The sequence below is a fragment of the Pipistrellus kuhlii genome, unplaced genomic scaffold (assembly GCF_014108245.1).
Source record: "Pipistrellus kuhlii isolate mPipKuh1 unplaced genomic scaffold, mPipKuh1.p scaffold_m20_p_1, whole genome shotgun sequence".
Classification (NCBI taxonomy): Eukaryota; Metazoa; Chordata; class Mammalia; order Chiroptera; family Vespertilionidae; genus Pipistrellus; species Pipistrellus kuhlii.
This window is the reverse complement of record NW_023425404.1, coordinates 129,131,830-129,152,137: the sequence shown is the minus strand read 5'-3', so window position 1 is coordinate 129,152,137 and position 20,308 is coordinate 129,131,830. Positions and strand designations below refer to the sequence as shown.

Genomic DNA, 20,308 nt, shown 5'->3' with positions numbered 1-20,308 from the left:
TTGCTGGTGGATGTTGATGAAGATAGTGAATCACAGAAAAGTGAAATGCAATGAAATGAAGTGTGCTTATGTATAGCTAAAGAGTAAGACAGTTTGATGACACCAATAGAAAGTCATTCCTTCTATTCATATAATTATTTCTCTTCCTTTTGTCATAAAAAAGCCATTGCCGTCACCCTGACATTGGAACACAATTTGGGTTTTCGCCATAATTCTATGATTGTAATTCTGTGGTCTCAAATAAATACTTGTTGCCTCTCACTGAAATAATTTATTTGGGAAAAATAAAGAATTGCAACCTGATGCCTGCAGACAATGGTGAGCCACATGCACACACTGGACTGGACCAAGATGGAGAAGGAACTTAAGGGAAGGGACGCTAAAGGGAGTCACGGTTCCACCCATAGAGCTCTGTAGAAACAGGGCCTGGAGGTGACCCAGAGCACACAGCTCCTCCTTGAAAGCCCTAGCTCCTCCCTCCTGATTGATTGTGTCCAAGTTGAGTCTCTGTCATATCTTTTTTTTTTTAATTTCTTTATTGATTATGGTGTCACATAATTGTCCTCATCTCCCCACTCCCATCCCAAACCCCTCCCAATGTATGCCCACCCCGTTGTCCACGGCCACTGATTAGGCTTATACGCATGCACACACGTCCTTTGGTTGATCTCTCCCCTTTGCCCTCACCCTCCCCTACCTTCCCTCTGAGGCCTGACAGTCTGATCACTGTTTCTCCGCCTCCAGGTCTGTTTCTGTTCATCAATTTATGTTGTTCACTATTTCCCCTAGATGCTTTATGTGATACAAGGAATTCCCTTATAAGGACCGAAACTGAGATAAGCCATAATGGTTATGCTGCGAGGCAAATGAATCAGTCTGTAGTGAGTTCCTTTCTGGGCCAACAGTTCTTTGGAGTCCCCATTTCAATGTCAAACAGTTCCTTATGTGTACATGTCAGCCATGGTATTTCACATCTGGTTGGTTGCCATAATTTTTATCAAAGCTAATTTGGGGTCGGAATCATGTAGAAATCGGGAGCCTGGACTTTGGGGTCAGGGGGAAAGTCTATAAATTATGGTTTTTCTTGAGCCAAAGCATATTGTCCTCACTCATAAAATGCTGTCCAGTGTGCAAAGCAGTGTGACGGGGCGCTCAGTGTTGCCTTTACTTGAGGTCTTCCTTGGGTGGTTGGCTGTTGTGTAAATTGCTTCCATTAACTCTGATGAAGCCCTAGCTGGTTTGGCTCAGTGGATAGAACGTTGGCCTGTGGCCTGAAGGGTCCCAGGTCTGATTCCAGTCAAGGGCACATGCCTGAGTTGTGGGCTCCATCCCAAACAGGGGACGTGCAGGGGGCAGGTGATCAATGATTCTCTCTCTCAACATCGATGTTTCTCTCTCTCTTCCTCTCCCTTCTCTGAAATCAACAAAATAAAATTTGAAAAATAAAATAAAAAAGAGTAGTGGGTGAAAAGGTGGCCTTATCTTTTGTACCTTCTCCTGGTGGTGTATTTCTCTGCCTTTCCGAGTAGTTTGCCTTAACAACTGTGGCCACAGACTACCCATAAGATACAGACGGCCTGGCATTCTGGGCTCAGCAAGTCACCAGCCAGGGGTAAGCAGAGAGCACGGAGGACACAGCTGAACTCTCCCAGCGGCTGGAGAGCTGTCTACACTCGCGTCTTCAGAGGCAGTGGAGGTTGTGGGACTTGCTCTTAAACGTCTGTTACTAATTCTTCATGTAAATGAGAGATCTACAAAAGACAGTTCTTCCCTTTGACCCCGACATTAGACTTGAAAAAAACAAACACAACAATACCAAGAACAATTTTTATTAAGACAGCTATTAGTGAAAGGTTACTGTCTTTTCAAAATATCCCAGAATCTACTATGAGGAGCAAGCTAGGGAATAAACATCAAAGCATAACAGCATATAATGCTCTGATGTGTATGCTAAACAACTTTTTCATTTAGCTCATTACATCTTTTCTCCAATTTAGGCAAAGATTATAACAAAATGTGACATTTGTCATATGAATGGTTCATAACGTGGGAGTGGCCGTGCTTCTGAATTTTGTTCCCGTCACCTCCTAGGCACATTACATAATACCTACATATGCTGGTTTTGCTCCTTAAGAGGTCACCAGCTAATGGTTCCAATTTTATAAGAGAAATAGACATGGAAATTTTGTCTTTGTAATTAGAATTGTCATTAATAGAAGTGTTACTTATTCATATGCTCAATGGACTACAGAAAAACAGCATATTTTGTATTAATTAAAATAGAGAAAAAAATAAAGTCAGATCCTTCCAGGCATAAATGTATATTTAAATGTTTACAGTAAACAAATACACCTCTGAGTGAAGGTCTCTCCATATTTCCAAATAATGCTGAACATACCTTATGAATTTTACATTTGACCTCATTTTGGGGGTAAACGCGGTTGTGAAAAACAAGTTACAGAACTTTCTTTAAAAAAAAACCCTCACCCCTTAACATGCACCTCTCTCCGGCACTGGTCAACACAGCCTGGCACACTACGGCAGTGCCTTCCAAGAACACAGCCTCCCCTTTTCTCTTTGGTTTGAAGTTTTAATGTCAAAATAAGGTCTTACAATAACCCTGTCACAAAAATAAGGCACCTTGGTGCTGTACAAACACTAGTTCTTTGCCAAAGGTTATTATGTGCTTTCATCCTCATCTGCCGTCTCCTGTCAGCATCTTCTTTAAAGATCCGTTTTTTCTTCATAGCGACACCAACAGGCGGCCCGTTGGCTGTCCAGGTACGGCTTACAGCCCAGATGTATCACACTGTCAAACAAGAGCTCCACTGTGGTTTCACAGGCTGCAAGGTAAGAAAGTGCCATTACTGTGGGCCACCTGCAAAGCATCGCTCTCTTGTCATCCATATCACAGAGTCCAGCACAGTGTCAAGCACTTAGGCGTATGCTCATGAAAATCCCCCCAGACCCTCGGAAACCGGTAACATATACTGGTATCTTCATACACAAAGACTGTGTCAGCCTCTTTACCATGCACCAACTTGTTTGCATGCAAATAGTCAACCCAATTTTCTGTGCTAGACAAACGGGTCTCTTGCAATAGCACTGAACAATTAGTTCAACACTTTTGGTTTTTCCTTATTTATTACTTTACTTATGCATTTTTGTTAAACCCGAGGATATTTTTTCACTGATTTTTAGAGAAAGAGTGGAAGGGAGGAGGAGAGACACACAGAGAGAAACGTCAATGTGGGAGAGACACATCAATTGATTGCCTCCCACACGTGCCCTGCAACTGAGGTACGTGCCCTTGACTGGAATCGAACTCAAGACCCTTCAGTCTGCGGGCTGACTCTCTAACCATTGAGCAACCAGCTAGGGCTATTTATTATTATTTTTTATCCTCACCTGAGGATATGTTTATTGATTTTCAAAGAGAAAGGGAGAAACATCGATGTGAGAGAAAAACACTGATTGGTTGCCTCCCGAACGAGTCCCCACTAGAGCTCAAACCCGAAACCTAGGTATGTGCCCTGACCAGGAATCGAACCCTCAAACTTTTGGTGTACACAGGATGATGCTCCAGCCAACTGAGCCACCTAGCCAGGGCTCATTTTCCTTTCATCAGAAAAATATCACTGTTAGAGATGCCTGATAGCATTCTTAAGTTTACATTTCAAGGAAAGCTTTTAAAGTGCAGAAAAAAAAATAAAGGTTAAAAACAGAAAACTCAAAACATTTCCTTCTAGCCAATGGCAGCTAAAAACTGATCACACATCATTTATGATGCTTAAAATGAATGGACCTGTTTTTTTTCTTTGACTAATATTCAAATCTAGCTTGGAAGGGGAGACATAGGAATCAAAGGTGTTTTTCCTCTGGTAGGGTTAGAAACATTTTTTTAAAACTATAAAAATGATAATAGATTTCCTTAGTAACACCCAGATGATATTATCCTAATATATTATAACACAGAGTGGCTTTCAGTTGTCCAAATACTTCCAGTTTTAAATATTCACATTAAGAAAATTTTCATTACAAAATCTTGACATTATCAAAGTTCCGCAAAAGAATGTGCCATTAAGAAACACAACCAACCACAGAAGTATAAAGATTCTGATTATTAAATAAAAGATTGCAAGTAATTTGGTTTCTTCATTTAGCTACGTTAGTATGAGCTCAGATCAGGACACAGGAAATACATCCACCTGTGTGCTTCAGCTGTACAAGTTTAACTCAGCCGAAAGCATGTAAGTGATTCAGAGGCTGTGAATTCAAGTTCACTTCCTTAATAATTAGTAGGATTTCAGAGTCAGACCTATGAGGCTATGTTGGGAATACTGTAGAAGACGGAACAACAAGTTTTAGAGTCAGAAGCATGTAACTTGGGGCAAGTTACTTCTTTCTGAACCTCAGTTTCCTTCCTTGAAACTGGGTAAAACTGACCTACTTTTGGACTTTTGTAAACATCAGTAAAAACATGTCAAAAGTATCTATAGCACCGTCTGTTATGCAAAGTGTCTAAAAATTTAGTTTTCTTTTGTGCCCCTTCTCATTGCCCTTCTTTGTTCTCAGTGTGTGGTACATTCTCTGGCTTCACAGTAAAGAAATCTCGTAACTGATATTAATGGTACAGTGATGTGTATTTCACAAATGTCTCATGTTACCCTCATGACAACTCTCTGAGAGGGATGTTACCATTCTCATTTATAAATGAGAGAGGGAAACACCTTTTTCTTAGCTGACTTTTGCCTTGTATCCCTTCACTGTAATAATCATTACCATAAGTACAATTATATGCTGAATCCTGATCCTCCTCGCAAATCACTGAGCCTGAGGTTGGTTTGGAGGATCCTCCTGACAGATATATATGAAGAGACAAGAATTAAGACTCAAATCTTCTAGAACTTTCTACGCTAAATCCAATCCTACTCTTAAAAATTATATATATACTTTTTACATTGATTTCAGAGAGGAAGGGAGACGGAGAGAGAGATGGAAAGATCATGATGAGAGAGAATCATTGATCAGCCAGCAACCCGGTCATGTGCCCTGACTGGGAATCAAACCATGACCTCCTGGTTCATAGGTTGATGCTCAACCACGGAGCCATGCCAGGTAGACCCAATTCTACTCCTCTTAATTCAATGGGTCCAGAGTTTGCAAGATCTCGCATGAATTCTTCTCTGCCTCACAGTCCCTCCTCCCAAGGTTCCCCAACTCTTTCTGCTTCCACGGCTATCAATCATGTCTGATTACAAAACCACTGCATTCTCATCCCAAAAAATTGAAGGGGCTGAGTTACGATAGAGAACGTAATGTAGAGGGGAAGATTTCTATTGGTAAATCCTGTACTGAAACACGAAGCATTAATAAAGCCTGGCAAACTGCACCGGCCCCTGAGGCTCACCCTGGACGTGCTGCGCGAGCCCCAGTGTCTTCTGCACCTCGCGGCAGATCTTGGAGAGGCAGTGCTGGAACTCCTCATCGCAGTCGTTCTTGCTTTCGCCACAGGTCTCGTAGCACCGGTCGTGCTGGTTGCAGCACTTTGTCAGGGAAGGGATGCCAATATTAAGCTGGAAGAGGCATGTGGATGGATTATTACTGATGAAATTCAAAGCTCCTCTGCTGAAGTTCTGCATTCAACTATGAAAGAGGAACCAATGACAATGACTACTGTATAATTTCTAAATCTATTTCTGGGCACAAATGTTTTCTATTTTGTGTATCTCTCTATAACTCTCACCGCACCCACCCACGTTACTCCGCAGTCTTCCTCTCAGCCCTGCCTTAAAGCTTCCTATTAGGCAATGCTAGAATAGTCACAGATAGCTGTGGTAACAAACACATTTTCCAATTGTCCAAAGCACAAAACATAGCTTTAAATCATAAAAGTAAAGCAAAGAGCATTAAAAGTGTTCTCTAGCGACTTGGCAAGTCTGACTTTTAGATATTTGTACCCCCTCTCCCAATAATATGTACTAGTACTTTAAATGAAATGTCCTTGAAAAAATTTTAAGTCCTACAGCTCAAATTTTGTTTGTTCTTTTGAGGTTTAATCTTCCATTGTTCATCCAATCCCTAAAAATATTGCTCCTTTGCATCTATAATTTATCTTTAATTATTTAAAATTAATTTATATGCAAAATCTTTGTGTCTATGAATCCACTCTCAGAAACATTTTCCCCCATTACACTTGGCTCAGATCCAGCTTCCCCTACCACAAGCACACAACTATCTCACTTAGCCTGGTTCTAATACAGAAAATATTATGTCTTATCTATACTTTTTCATCTTGAGTAGTCTTACTTCTATATTAAACCACATTTATACTTGAGGAAATATCATTTAAATGATATTAACATCTCCAAAGTTTAAAAATAAAACATGAATTTTACTACATTTAGTTTTGTTAGGACTTAAATGTGTTTTTAGCTATAAAAGAATATAGTAAACCTGATCACTACTACAACAGGCAAAATTACTTGTGAACCTGAGAACACACTGATAGTCTTGAATTATTAAGAGTATTAGAGAGCCTATCATAAAACTTATCAAATAAAAAATAATATTTACTTGAACACCAAATAGTGGAGAGCCACATCCATTCGGCGGGGAAGGTTTAAAACCATAACGTGGGACGGGCTTAGATCCTAGAAAATATAAATGGTATCATAATTAATTTTCAAATATGATAGAAAATACATACACAAAAAAGTCTACAATGTGTTAGAGTAGTTTTGGGAACACTTACTATTTGGATGCTGACATAGTATGTCTTTATTCTGACGAGCTTGAGAATGCTAATTTGTTTGAGAAATTTGAAATATGTTTTTAATGACTTTAGAGAAAGAGGGAGAGGAATAGAGAAATAGAAACCTAGATGAGCGAGAAACATCAATCAGATGCCTTCTGCATGCCCCCTACTAGGGATCGAGCCTGCAAGATGGGCATGTGCCCTGACTCTTGGTTCATGGGTTGATGCTCAACCACTGAGCCACACTAGACAGGCTTGAGAATTTTATAAGAGTTTATTTGAAGCCCTAGCCAGTTTGGCTGAGTGGATAGAGTATTGGCCTGCAGACTGAAGGATCCCAGGTTTGATTCCAGTCAAGGGCACATACCTGGATTGCAGGCTCGGTCCAACATACAGGAGACAGCCAATCAATGATTCCTTCTCATCAGTGATGTTTCTCTCTCTCTTCCTCTCTCTTCCTCTTTGAAATCAATAAAAATATATTTTAAAAAAAAAAAGAGTTTATTTGGAGAAACCACTATGGAGGCAAAGGTAACCCCCTAACTGCAGCCTCACACAACAATTTCAAAAAATACAGCTAAAATATAAAGTGGACATTATCCAGAACTACAGGAAAGTTGACTGACTGGAAATTCTACAACGAGAAGGAAAGAGAAAACCAGAAGGAAAATCAGAGGAACTATAAAAGCCTAAGGTACGGAGACACGTTGCGAGTGCGGAGAGGATGGAACTGGAGAGGAGGGGTGGCTGAGTGCCTGGCTGGCGTTCCCTAGTGGGAAGGAGATAAAAGCTCCAGACTGCACTGAACCCCAGTTCCGACAGCACTGAGCCCCAGTTCTGGGCGAGACCCTCGGGCCCCAGGCTCAAACAGAGGGAATCTGGGCTGTAAGGCGAAAACTCATGGGAGTGGCGAAAGTAAGTCCCCGAGTCACGCACATTTTGCACAGAGGACAGACTGTTGATTGAGCCACTGGATTGCCCTAGCGGGAAAGAGTCATAAGTTCCGGACTGCTCTTAACCCCACTTCCAACTGCACTGAACCCCAGTTGCGGGCTCGTTGGGGGAGAGACTAGACTGTCTGGTAGCGGGTAAAACTCTAGGGCACCTTTCTCTCAGAGGTGCTTGCAGCGAGTACCAAAGGACACTGAAGAACACAGACTCAGGAACCTCATAGGGCGGGGCTAACCAGAAGCCAAGGCTGTAGTCTCCACCCTGAAACTCTGCCCCATCCAAGTTGAACACAAAGGCTCTTGCAGTTTTCCAAGTCTAGTCAAATAAGGCTGTCTCCTGGCATAGATACAGCTGATCCTCCCATCCTACCAACTTAGGGAAGCAGCGAAAATGCTGAGTCAAGGAAACAGATCACACAAAAAAAGAAATGGAGGACAAAAAGCGTCTGGATATAGAGTTCAAAATCACGCTTATAAGGTTTTTCAAGAATCTCCTAGAAAAGGCTGATAAAATAAACAAGACATATGAAGATATGAAAAGGGATCAAATAGAAATAATAAAGGATCAACTAGAAATACAGAATACATTCTCTGAAATAAAAAATATTACACAGAGTCCTAAAAACTGAATGGAAAGATCGCAAAAATCAAGTCAAAGATTTGGAACATAAAGAGCCAAAGGACACTCCTCTACAGAAACAAGAAGAGAAGAGAATCCAGAAAGTTGAAGATAGTGTAAGAAATCTCTGGGACAACTTCAAGTGAACCAACATCAGAAGTATGAGCGACCCAGAAGATGAGAGAGAGCAAGATACCAAAAACATATTTAAAGAAATAGTGTCAGAAAACTTCCCCTACCTGGTGAAAGAAATAGACTTACAAGTCCAGGAAGCGCACAGAACCCCAAACAAAAGGAATCCAAAGAGGACCACACCAAGACATATCATAATTAAAATTCCAAGAGCAAAAGACAAAGAGAGAATATTAAAAGCAGCAAGAGAAAAGCAGGTAGTTACCTATAAAGGAGCACCTATGTGATTGTCAGCTGATTTCTCAACAGAAACCATGCAGGCCAGACGAGAATGGCAAGAAATATTCAAGGTCATGAATAACAAGAACCTACAGCCAAAAATACTCTACCCAGCAAAGCTATCACTCAGAATCGAAGGCCAGATAAAGAACTTCACAAATAAAAAAAAAGCTAAAGGAGTTCATCACTGCAAAACCAGAATTATATGAATTGCTGAAGGGGGACCTTTAGGAAGAGGAAGAAAATAAAGATAAAAATTATGAACAACAAATATGTACCGTATTTCCCGGCGTATAAGATAACTTTTTAAATGAAAAATGTCAACCAAAAATCAGGGGCAAAAGACCAAAATTGCACAAAAATTACCTGCAGATCTTGATGGCAAAGTAAGTCTTTTCTTTGAAGTGGGGGGTAGTCTTATACAGCGAATATAGGCCTAAACTTATGTTTTAACTCTAAAATTAGGAGGTTGTCTTATACGCCGGAAAATACGTTAACTATCAACAAGTGAATCTAAAAACCAAGGGAATTAAAAAACCTGATGAACAATATTAACTGGGGTGAATATAATAGAATCAGAGGTATGGAAGGGGAGTGGACTGACAATTCTCAGAGAAAAGAGGAGTGGGGGGAGTGGGAAGAGACTGAACATAAACTGTGCACCTATGGATGAGGACAGTGGGGGGTGGGAACCTGGTGGAGGGAGGAAAAATGAGGAACTTTTGTAATAATATGAACAATAAAGATTTATTTTTAAAAAAAAAGAGTTTATTTGAGCCAAACTGATTATACAATATATGCCAGGGAACAAGATCTCAAATGTTCCACTCTATTCTACCTAATTATTTTTATTTCTCCTATAGTGAAATATGTACAAATGTATACTCATACACATTTGTGGTAGTTCACAGAATGTAATTATATTGGTAAACCTATAACATACAAAACATACAAAAGCTTATTCTGGATTTCTGGATATTTCAGAGGTTATTTGCCAGATTGAGTCCATATATGTGAAAGAAATCCACCCTATTTTCCTGAATATTCTAACATAAATATTTAATCCTCATTTTAGAGAGAGCAAGAGAGCAAGAGAGGGGAAGAGTGAGAGAGAAAGAGATAGAGATAGAGAGAGAAAGAAAGAGAGAGAGAGAGAGAGAATGAGAGAGAGAATGAGAGAGAGAGAAAGAGAGAGAGAGAGAGAGAGGGAGACAGACATATCAGTGTGCAAGGGAACATGGAACATTTGCCTCCCACATGCACCCTGACCTGGGATCAAACCCAGAATGTGAGTATGTGCCCTGCCTGAGAATTGAACCCATGACCTTTTGGTATACAGGAGAACGCTGGAACTAACTGAGCCAAACCTGTACAATTTAGAACTTACGAATTGTCACTCTAGCCAGTTTTGCTCAGTGGATAGAGTGTTGGCCTGCTGACTGAAGGTTCTTGAGTTCAATTTTGGTCGAAGGCACATACACCTCGATCCCTGACTCTGGATGGGATGTGTGCAGGAGGCAACCAATGGAAGTGTCTCTCTCACACCAATGTCTCTGTCTTTCCCTTCCAGTCTCTCTAAAAATGGAAATATATCTTTGGGTGAGGATTAACAAAAACAAAAAATAAAACGCATGAATTGTTTGTTCCTGGACTTTTCCATTTAATATTATCAGACAACAGTTGATTGAGATTAAACTGTGGAAAGTGAAGCTGCAGATAAGGTGGTGGTGGTGGTGGGGTCTACTCTACCTTAATATAAGACCTTTATACCATTACTAGAGGCACAGTGCATGGATTTGTGTACTGGTAAGGCCTCTCAGCCTTGCCTGCAGACATTGCCAGAGGGGTCAGGTGTCCTGGATTGCAAGAGGGTGCAGGTCAGGCCAAGGAACCCCACTGGTGCACGATTGGGGCTGGAGAGGGACCTCAGGAGGGCTCCAGGGCATGTCTGGCCCATCTCGCCCAGTCCTGATTGGCTGGATCCCAACAGCAAGCTAACCTACCAATGAGAGTGCCTGCCCCCTGGTGGTCAGTGTGCATCATAGCTACTGGTTGAACGTTTGAATATTATATAGCACTAGTGACCTGGTGCACAGATTCGTGCACATTGAAAGGAAATTAATTAAAAGGTGGCTGGTGGGGCAGGACTGGGCAAGTTGGGCTGGACACACCCTGGAGCCAACCTCCCATGGAGTGGTGCTGTGGTGCTGCAGCTTGAAAGGCATCTGCGGAGTGAGCAGAGTCTTAGTCTCACCTGAGAACATGCTTTTATTCATTTTAGAAAGAGAGAGAGAAACTTCAGTGTGCAAGGAAACATGGGACATTTGCCATGGGTGGAGTCCCTTGGGCTGGCCTGTGGGGATTGGGCTGAAACTGGCTCTCTGACATCCCCTGAGGAGTCCTGGAGTGGGAGAGGGCACTCTGCAAAGTTGCTGTTGTTCAGGGTGTGGAACGCGAATGCAAGTGTGCAGTAAACCAGATTCAGGCTGACAGTGGCCCAGCAACAACATAACCCAGGGCCAAAGGTGGACTTGTGTGACTCCAAGAGGAATTGGGCTCCCTCCTCTCTGGTTTCAGGGTGCATCACCCAAGAACTGCCACTGCCAAGTCATTGCAGCTCAGCAGCTCTTGAATTGAGCATCTGCCCCCTGGTAACCAGTGCACATCATAGCAACCAGTCAGACAGAGGGAGGGACACTTAGCATATTAGCCTTTTATATATATATCCTTACAGGACTATACACGCTAGCCCAGACTCACAAACATACTCCTTTGCCATCTAAGGAAAAAGGTCAGAAATAAACTTGGCGAACTATATTACTCCAGTTATATTCTCCTAATAGTACCAATGGTTCAGTAACAAAGTGAGAGGTGACATTATCATCCATCTTAAGCTTTCTAAGGTATTTTAGAAATATCTCTCCTCTTATAATATAGAAATCATTTCCATGAACCAAATAGTCACCTACTTTCTCTTTGAATGTTTCCCACCATCCTCCTACAGCAGCAAGAAATAACCTGTTCCATTGTGGAATGGCGCCGTTACATTCTGTTTCCTTGTAAATTCTACCTGTGAGCAATCCTCTGCCTCTTGGAGAACACAAAGCAAGCCAATTCCCCATTTCACATGGCAATACTTTTAAACATTTGAGGCAACCATTTATCTTTCCTTCTAACAAAAAAAATATATCCAGTTATTACAAATACCACCTCATAATTGGATATTTGGGAGAAACACAAAGTATTTCACCAACCTGTCATTCAACTAACACTGATTACTACAAGACTTAAAGGTGAGTTTACCTTCCAAAATTAAGTGAGGGGAGGAAAAACGACCCTTCTAGAAATCAGCCAAAGCAAATAATCCTCTCAAAGTAATGATCTGTAGAGGGCCGCCCCCCCCCCCGGGAGACGCCTGGACATTGTTTAGATTAGGGGTGTCGAACTCAATCAGAGAAGGGGCCAAAATCTAAAATCCAGCCTAAATCGCGGGCGGAATGGTTTACTGAACAGTCATAAACTGTCATTGTGATGGAAACGCAGCGGAGTGCAGTGATGACAGCGCGGTGCGGGCCACATTGCAAGGCCTGGCTGGACGGATTTGGCCCGCGGTCCTTGTGTTTGACACATGTGGTTTAGATTGTTGCTGACTGGGCCGGGATATTGGCGGAGTCATGTCAGTTGCACTCCCGCCCTGGGAGTGCGGAGATGTTCTTAGTTCCTGGCTTGTGTTTGTCCAGGAGGAAGGAGTGGGTGGGACCTGGGCTCTCCCAGGCTCCTTGATTTCCTGTGAAACCCCCTTGTGTATTGGAGAATAAATAGATGTGCTGTGTGGGTCAGGGGTCGTCAGTTTCTCCAGCAGAGGAGGTCGGCGACCCACCTGGGACCCAGCTTAAACCTATTTCTGCATCAACTCACTTCATTTCATTACTTCTCAATCCCTGGCTGCCTCTACGCAGAACCAATTTCATCTCTCTTTCCATGCTGGCTACAAAAAAGGGAGATCCCCGCCGCATCCGGCCCCGCAATGATCTAAAAATTCATTTCAATGTGTTGCTAAGACTCTCATGCTCAAATGAGATGATCCAGTAGAACCTGAAATGTACTAGTTCAACCTCATGAAGATAGAAGGCTCCAGGCTGCTCCTCTGAGTGAAGAATCACATGTTCACAGGGAACGGTTATGCTAGATCGAGAAAAGAGGAGGCCAGTGACAGAAGTTGGTCTTACTTTTCCAGCACTGTCCAAGAAGCGGGTTGTTTCTGGGGCCTTGGAGGAGGATGGCAGATGCCTGAGGCTAAGACTAAGTCACTGAGCTCTTACACCTCCTCCTCTTAGCCCTTCATTCTTTTCTTTCTTTCTTTCTTTTTCTTTTTATTTTTTTACATTTCTTTATGAAGGTATCACATATTTGTCCTCATCCCCCCATTCCCACCCCAACCCCCCCCCTCCCCCAATGCATGTCCCCCCACCCCCCTGCTGTCCGTGACCACTGGTTAGGAGTCCTTCATTCTTAAGAACAACTGTTTATGTTTTGGCTTTCTACTTAAAAGGGCCTATAGATGACCATATGCTAACCACATGGCTGTCTAATGGGCACTTCAAACAAGATGTATCTCCTAACACTGAGCCTCAAACATGTTCCTTCTACTCCAGTAATAGCAACTCCATCCTTCAAGTGCTCAGGGGAAAAACATTAGCCATTTTTTCTCTCTTGTGTTCTTATATCCCACATCCAGTTCTTCAGCATATCCTGTTGACTCATCCTCCAAAATATTCAGAATCTAGCCACTTACCACCTCCAATGCTGTTATCCTGCTCCAAGCCCTAGCCTCCCAAACAGTCGCTCTACTTTTTTTTTTTATTGATTTTTTTTACAGAGAGGAAGGAGAAGGATAGAGAGTTAGAAATATCGATGAGAGAGAGTCATCAATTAGTTGCCTCTTGCACGTCCCCTGCTGGGGATGTGCCCACAACCAAGGTACATGCCCTTGACCGTAATTGAACCTGGGACCCTTCAGTCCGCAGACTGATGCTCTATCCACTGAGCCAAACCAGTTTCGGCTAGTCGCTCTACTTTGGTTTCCCCACCCCATCCCACCTCCAGCTATAGTCCAATGTCAACAATGAACCTGAGCGAATCTATTAGAATATGTCTTGTGGAGTTTTTCCTCTGCCAAAACACTATCTATGGCTTCTTACCTTATTCAGAATAAATGCCAAAGCCCTTTCAATGTCAATAAGCTTTACGTAAATCTGCTCCCCACATCTCGACTGCTCTGTCCTTACTATTCTCTCCTTCCTCTTCCTTTCTTCCTCACTGCTCCATCATTTCTGACCTCTGCTGTTCCTCACAGGTTCAATGCTCCCCCCCTGATATCTAGTTACTCCCTCACCTTCTTACCAGGCCTTCTCTGACCATAGCATTTGTAGCACATGATGACCTCCTAACATACTACTATTATATCACTAAGCTACTTATTTCATTATTATCTACCTCCACATACTGAAATATAAACTCCCTGAGGGTAGGAATTTTTGTCTGTTTTGTGCTCTCAATGTCTAGAACAGTCCCTGGCACATGGTTAGCTCCTCAATAAGTATTTGTTGATGACTGACTGACTGAATGAATGAAAGAGATGAAAACTTGGAAGGCTAATCCCCATTGCAGTTATAATACTCATTATAAACAGATAAACTGGTACTACAGTTCATCCTTCAGTCTCTTTTAGTTTGGTGAGCATTCACCAGCCTCCAAAGACTAATAATTTCTCTCTCTCTCTCTCTCTCTCTCTCTCTCTCTCTCTCTCTCTCTCTCTCTCTTAAAATATATTTTATTGATTTTTTACAGAGAGGGATAGAGAGCTAGAAACATCGAGGAGAGAGAATCATCGATCAACTGCCTCCTGCACATCCCTTATTGGGGATGTGCCTGCAACCAATGCACATGCCCCGACCGGAATGGAACCCGAGACCTTTCAGTCCGCAGGCCAGCGCTCTATCCAGTGAGCCAAACTGGTCTCGGCAAGACTAATCATTTCTAATGTGTCACATCTCTTTAAATGTCAAACTGAACACCATTGGGTATGGATCTATTATATTTTGAGCTAGATATAGTACTTGTATTAACACAGCCTAGGACAGTTAGCATATGTTTCAGCTGTGTCTCACTATTAGGATACAGCAGGAAAAAAACTTTTCAAGGACAGGATTATTAGACATAAATGAAGTGAGGGGAAAACAAAAACATGCCCACTACCTATAATAATAAAAGAGTAATATGCAAATCGACGGAACAGCCAAGCAGCGGAACCACCGTCCAGATGCTATGACACCCACTGGCGGCAGGCCAGCCAAGGTGGGTGCAATGAGACTCTTCTGGGCCCTGCCACCGCCCTATGAGCATCCCGCAGAGGGAGGCCTAGGCCACTGACCAGTGGGCTGCAGAAGGTGGGCGGAGTCTCCCTCTGCGGGGGTGATTCATTGTGGAGCCCCAGCCAAGAGGGCAGGGTCTACCTCTTTGGAGTGATTGATGGCAGGGCTCCTTGACTGCGAGAGGGTGCAGGCCAGGCTGAGGGACCCCCACACCCGAGTGCACGAATTTCACGCACTGGGCCTCTAGTCCTATATAATAAAAGCCCAGCGACCAAACGGTGGAACAATCAGAATGACCCCTTGACCAGTCGCTATGACGCACACAGACCACCAGGGGACAGATGCTCAATACAGGAGCTTCCTCCGGTGGTCAGTGTGCTCCCACAGTGGGACTGCCCCTCATCTGGCTGGGATGAGTGGCACTTTCACACTGGGCCAATCCCTGCAGGCCATGCCCCCCACCAGTGCATGAATCCTGTGTAAGAGAGTAAAGAGAAACAGAGATTTAGCTGGCAGAAATGAGAATGGAGGGATGAGGATGGAGGTGGTTATCTTAAACAGGGCTGGTGCTTAAAACTGCCCTAAGGAGGGAAGTTGAGACAACGGAATAATAAAGAACCAAGTGCTAGTATACACGAAAGATTGGACAATAATACTATGAAACAATGCTGGTAAACTGGCTCTCCAGTATAGGGATCAAAAGGGGCATGTGTGTGGTTTTGTTTCTTCTGAAGGAACCTGCTGATGTCATTTCCTCACAGAGGCTTTCCCCGCTCACTCCATGTAAAATAGTGCCCCTTCCTTTCCATGTCCTTCCCACACACCTCAGTTGGTTTTATTCTCCTTTCTAAACTTTATCGACCAAATTAACATAATTAGTCAGTTTCTATGAGGAGAGGAAGTTTGTCTTGCTCACCTAGAAGATGCACGTAGTGGACACACAAGAAATAGCTGAATGAAAAAAAAAATGGGTAACACTCCTTGCTGAAATTAAAATATTCTTTAACCACAGCAGAAGCAAGCAAGCAAGCAAGCAAGCAAACAACAACCACCTTTGCCTCTGGGGAAGTAATTAGTTTCCTGAAATATTTTAAAGTGTCCTGATGTCCTACATTCACCTTTAAATTAAAATAATTATTTCTGAACCAAAACGTTATTTAGAATGCTCTTTATTAAAGTCGATATAGATACCAAAATTACAAATATATTACTATCATTTAAAATGTTGTTCTAAATGGTGTTATAAGTTGAACATGAAAAAAAAAAAATTAGCATTTCTACTGGTGGCAGTTTTTGCAAAGAGCTTTGTGAACTGAACTATGTACCTCCCTCCCTCACCAGCCCCCGCCTAATCCTTTCTTGGCCAAACCCTAATCTTAGATTTTCCAGCCTCCAGCATTGTAAGAAATAAATTCCTGTTATTTAAGTCCCCCAGTATGTTGCTATGGCAGCCTGAGTAGATTAATATGCAAAGCAAGCAGAAACTCAATAATAGAAGAAACATCATCAGAGTCAAACCAAAGCCATAATGTATGGGGGCCAATGTCCCCCCACATTTATAAGCAGATACAGAAAGCTGAGGGGAAAATTAGATGGGAAGAATTTTAAAAACAAAACAAATCCACTCCCCAACCACATGGAAATACTATTCACTGATTTCACTTTTTGACTTTGCTCCTCTCTTGATCTTGGGACTTTCACCCAATGGACAGCTGAAATCTGAAGAGCTGCCTGGACTGAGACAATAGTTTTTTTCCCCTACAGATTTTCCTTAATTTGATGTAAAAACTTCCAAACAGACCAATAGCTTTCATCTGAGAGACAGTGAAGCAGATGGGAAGCCTGATGGGTCCCACAAAGGTCATACCACTGTTTTGTAGGATACAGAGTCTAAAATCCAACCTGCTTTCCCAAACACCCGAGACTTTAAATTCATGATTATTAATCTCCATAGGGCCCTGATGCTATTGATTTTTCTAGTCCACACACTTCCCATTTTCCTCAAATTTCTAACAATTCCATCTTCCCTCCCTCCCAGCTCATGAACTTGACTTCTACTTCACTGAGAAAAACAAGGCAATTGGAAGGGAACTTGAGCATCTACCTACCTACTCTTCATCTGTACCCATATCCTCTACCTCTGCTCCTATTAACAGGACTATGCCATCTGTGCTCTTGGCCATTCTATTTATGAACTAGAGCCTAAGCACATTGAGAGGGTTAACTTGAAGCGCAGGCAGACAGAGCAGAGGCCCCGTGGGAAGCAAAGGCAGGTGGAACACAGGCAGGGGCAGACACGGCAGTTTGAGCAGCCTAACCACAGCAACCAACCGAGCAGAACTAATAAAATGTTTCTGGACTCAAAGCGGGAGGCATGGGAGAACAAGGAAGGGCCTGTAGGGACAAGATGTATGAACCCACAGAAACAGAGAAAGCTCAGCATAGGAACAGAGAAAGAACACGGAAACAGGGAAAGTCCAGGCTTGTTGCTGGGCAAAAACAATGAGCGACTCAATCAAGTGACGACACAGGTAGCCATGGAGCAGGCTTGGAGCAGATATATAGGCCTGGACCACGAGGCTTTAACAGGCAGCCCATTATTGGGCCCCCCTCCCCTGTAGGGAGTCTGAACCCACTTGTAGCTCAATCTTCAGTGTTCCAAGACATGACCGTGGGAAAACACCTCGGCTCACCATTCTGGACATCAACATGACTCCAATAATTCTCCTTTTTCTCTCTTTTATAACTTGTTTTTAACTCACTACTGAATCATTCTCAAAAGCATACAAATATGCTATTATTTCTACTAATGACCCCCAAATTGTGTGTGGATTTTTTATTTTTTTTTCCACATGGTCTTCCCATTTCAACTCCATCCTTCCAATTATTCAGGTCAAAAACTTTGGACTCTACTCACACCCTCCTTCTAAGCCATTAGTAAATCCTTTTAGTTCTTCCTTCAAAATATGTCCAAAAATCCAACCACTTCTCACCACCGTTATTACTACCAACTTGGACAAAACCACAGCCATCTTTTGTCTGAATTCCTGCTCCTGCCCCGCTGCCTGCATGGCTGCTCCCCCATCTCCCTGGGCCCTCCTTATTCTCAGCACAACAGCCAAAGGGATCCTGTTGAAACATAAATCACTAAATAAATGACTTATTCATAGTTCTAAAAACATGGCACAAGCCAATTTTGCTTTGTATTTTTCAAAGGAAATTAGAAAGTTTTCTTCCTCAAATCTTCCCTGCTGTCCAGGAGAACAAGAGAAAAAAAGTAGCAACCATCACATTTGTCCTCTAAATAACATTAGCTCACTCTCAATAAAGCCTGTCCCCACCCTCGGGAGGGCTGTCAGAGGGGCAGATCTCTGTAATGCCACTCCTTTCAATGAAGCAAGGATAACAGTATGCCACGAGTCTGTGCCCATTAATCTGACCACACCCTCTCTACCATTAAGACTTATTTTTAAAGCTCCCCTGACAGCACTATTTAACACCATGTTCTTCTAGCTCGGGGATTTGCCTAGTTCTGTTTGGCTCTTATTAGGTCACGTGCATTCCAAAATATAGGAAAGGCTGAAACAGGGTTCCCAGGCAACTTCTTCAAGTGACAGCAATGACAGAACAATTTTCATCATGTTGGAATTATCAATGTGGTGACTTGGAAAACCGCAGTCCTTTGCAGACAGTACTTACTAAGACACAAAAGGGTTTTCCCTGAAGCATACCACTTCCCAAATTATCACGTTCATTTGAGTTTTTGTGCTGGTGACATTGCTCTATTCTTCTGAGCTGCTAAGCATTATCTAGGCCGAGACCTTGTCTACTCTTACTGGAATCTTGAATTTCCAAAGAGAAGCCCAAGTACTTTATCTGAACCTAGTACGGTACAAGAAAAATCTCTGCCCAAAATACCGAGTTTATTAGTACCAAGAATGCTACCAAACAAGTTCTCACACTCAAACATAAGTTTAAAAACATGAAAAGGTAAGTCAAAGTCATTATATGAATATCAACCAAAATGAGGAGGAGGCACCACTGATCCTTATCCAAGACCTGACAGAAAATAAATTACTGTTGATAGAGTAAATTTCTAGAGGAGTTATCCGAACTCTTTCTCAACAATAGAGTACACCAAAAAGTCTGTACAAAGGTCGCAACTTATTTTCTTTAGTTCTGCAGGGGGAAAAAAAATAAATAAAATTAAACCCATTCTTGAGACAGCTAAACCATCATGACTTTAAAATTCTCGGTGTGCTTTGCATCTTCAGCTGACTGATCTAAGGAGCTAATTATAGAGCTAAAATGAACGTGTTCCTCTCCATTTCCATGATGCGCATGGCACTGGGATCTGAGGCAACCTTGTGCAACTACAAACAAACCAAAAAAAAAAAAAAAAAAAAGGTCAGAAGCAGTGACAACAGGGCGGAGAGTGCCGCTCTCCCACTGTCACTGAACAGGTGCGGTGGAAGCCGGGGGCTGGGTGACAGGAAAGGCAGGGTCTAGCAGGGGCGAGTGTTCCCGGGCCAGAGGGCAGGGTCCAGGTCCGCCCGGCATGTCCCCCCCGCAACCCCCCCATCCCCCCCAGCCCCCCCGCACTCCCCACCCCCAGTCCCCCCAGCGGCAGGGTCCAGGCCGGCCCCGCAGCCAGGGCCCCACGCACCGTCGCTGCACTTGTACTGGCAGAGCCCGTCCTCGCCCCCCAGCAGGTCCAGGGCGGCGTTGAGGTAGGTGTCGATGCGGTGCACGCCGTTGCGGATGGTCTTGAGGGTGGCCCTCCAGTCGGTGGACTGGGCCTCCTCCTGGCCCCGGAGCGCGGCGGGGAGCGCCAGCAGCAGCACCGCGAGCGCGGGCCACGGCGGCAGGGCCATCCGCGACGGGGACCCCCCGGCCCCCAGAGCCGCTCCGGGCGCCCCAGGCAGCAGCACCGGCTCCGCGCTCCCCCAGGCCGGCTCCGCGCCCCGCCTCTCCCGCGGGAGGCGGGCCCTGTGCGCCTGCGCCCGAGCGAGGGGCGCCCGGGAGGCGGGGCCCCAGGCGTCCCGCTTTTGGCGGGACAGTCCCGATTTTTAATACTTTAAAAAAAAAAGTCCTGATTTTTGGAAAGAATACACGACCAGCTAGGGAACGGCGGGAGAATAGGGAGGGAATATACGGTTTACGGCGGCCATGTAGCTATTTAGCCAGGATAGGAGAG

At 43.4% G+C, this 20,308-nt stretch overlaps 1 protein-coding gene across 1 annotated transcript; it reads right to left on the bottom strand.

Annotated features, from left to right (window-relative positions):
• Positions 1–1,816: 1,816 nt before the first annotated feature.
• Positions 1,817–20,090, bottom strand: PLA2G12A (phospholipase A2 group XIIA). Its single transcript, XM_036409133.2, has 4 exons — positions 19,778–20,090; positions 6,577–6,653; positions 5,411–5,576; positions 1,817–2,843 (listed from the first exon to the last, which is right to left on the bottom strand). The coding sequence occupies exons 1-4, from the start codon at positions 19,983–19,985 to the stop codon at positions 2,725–2,727; spliced, it is 570 nt and encodes a 189-aa protein (XP_036265026.1). The 5' UTR covers positions 19,986–20,090; the 3' UTR covers positions 1,817–2,724.
• Positions 20,091–20,308: the final 218 nt, after the last annotated feature.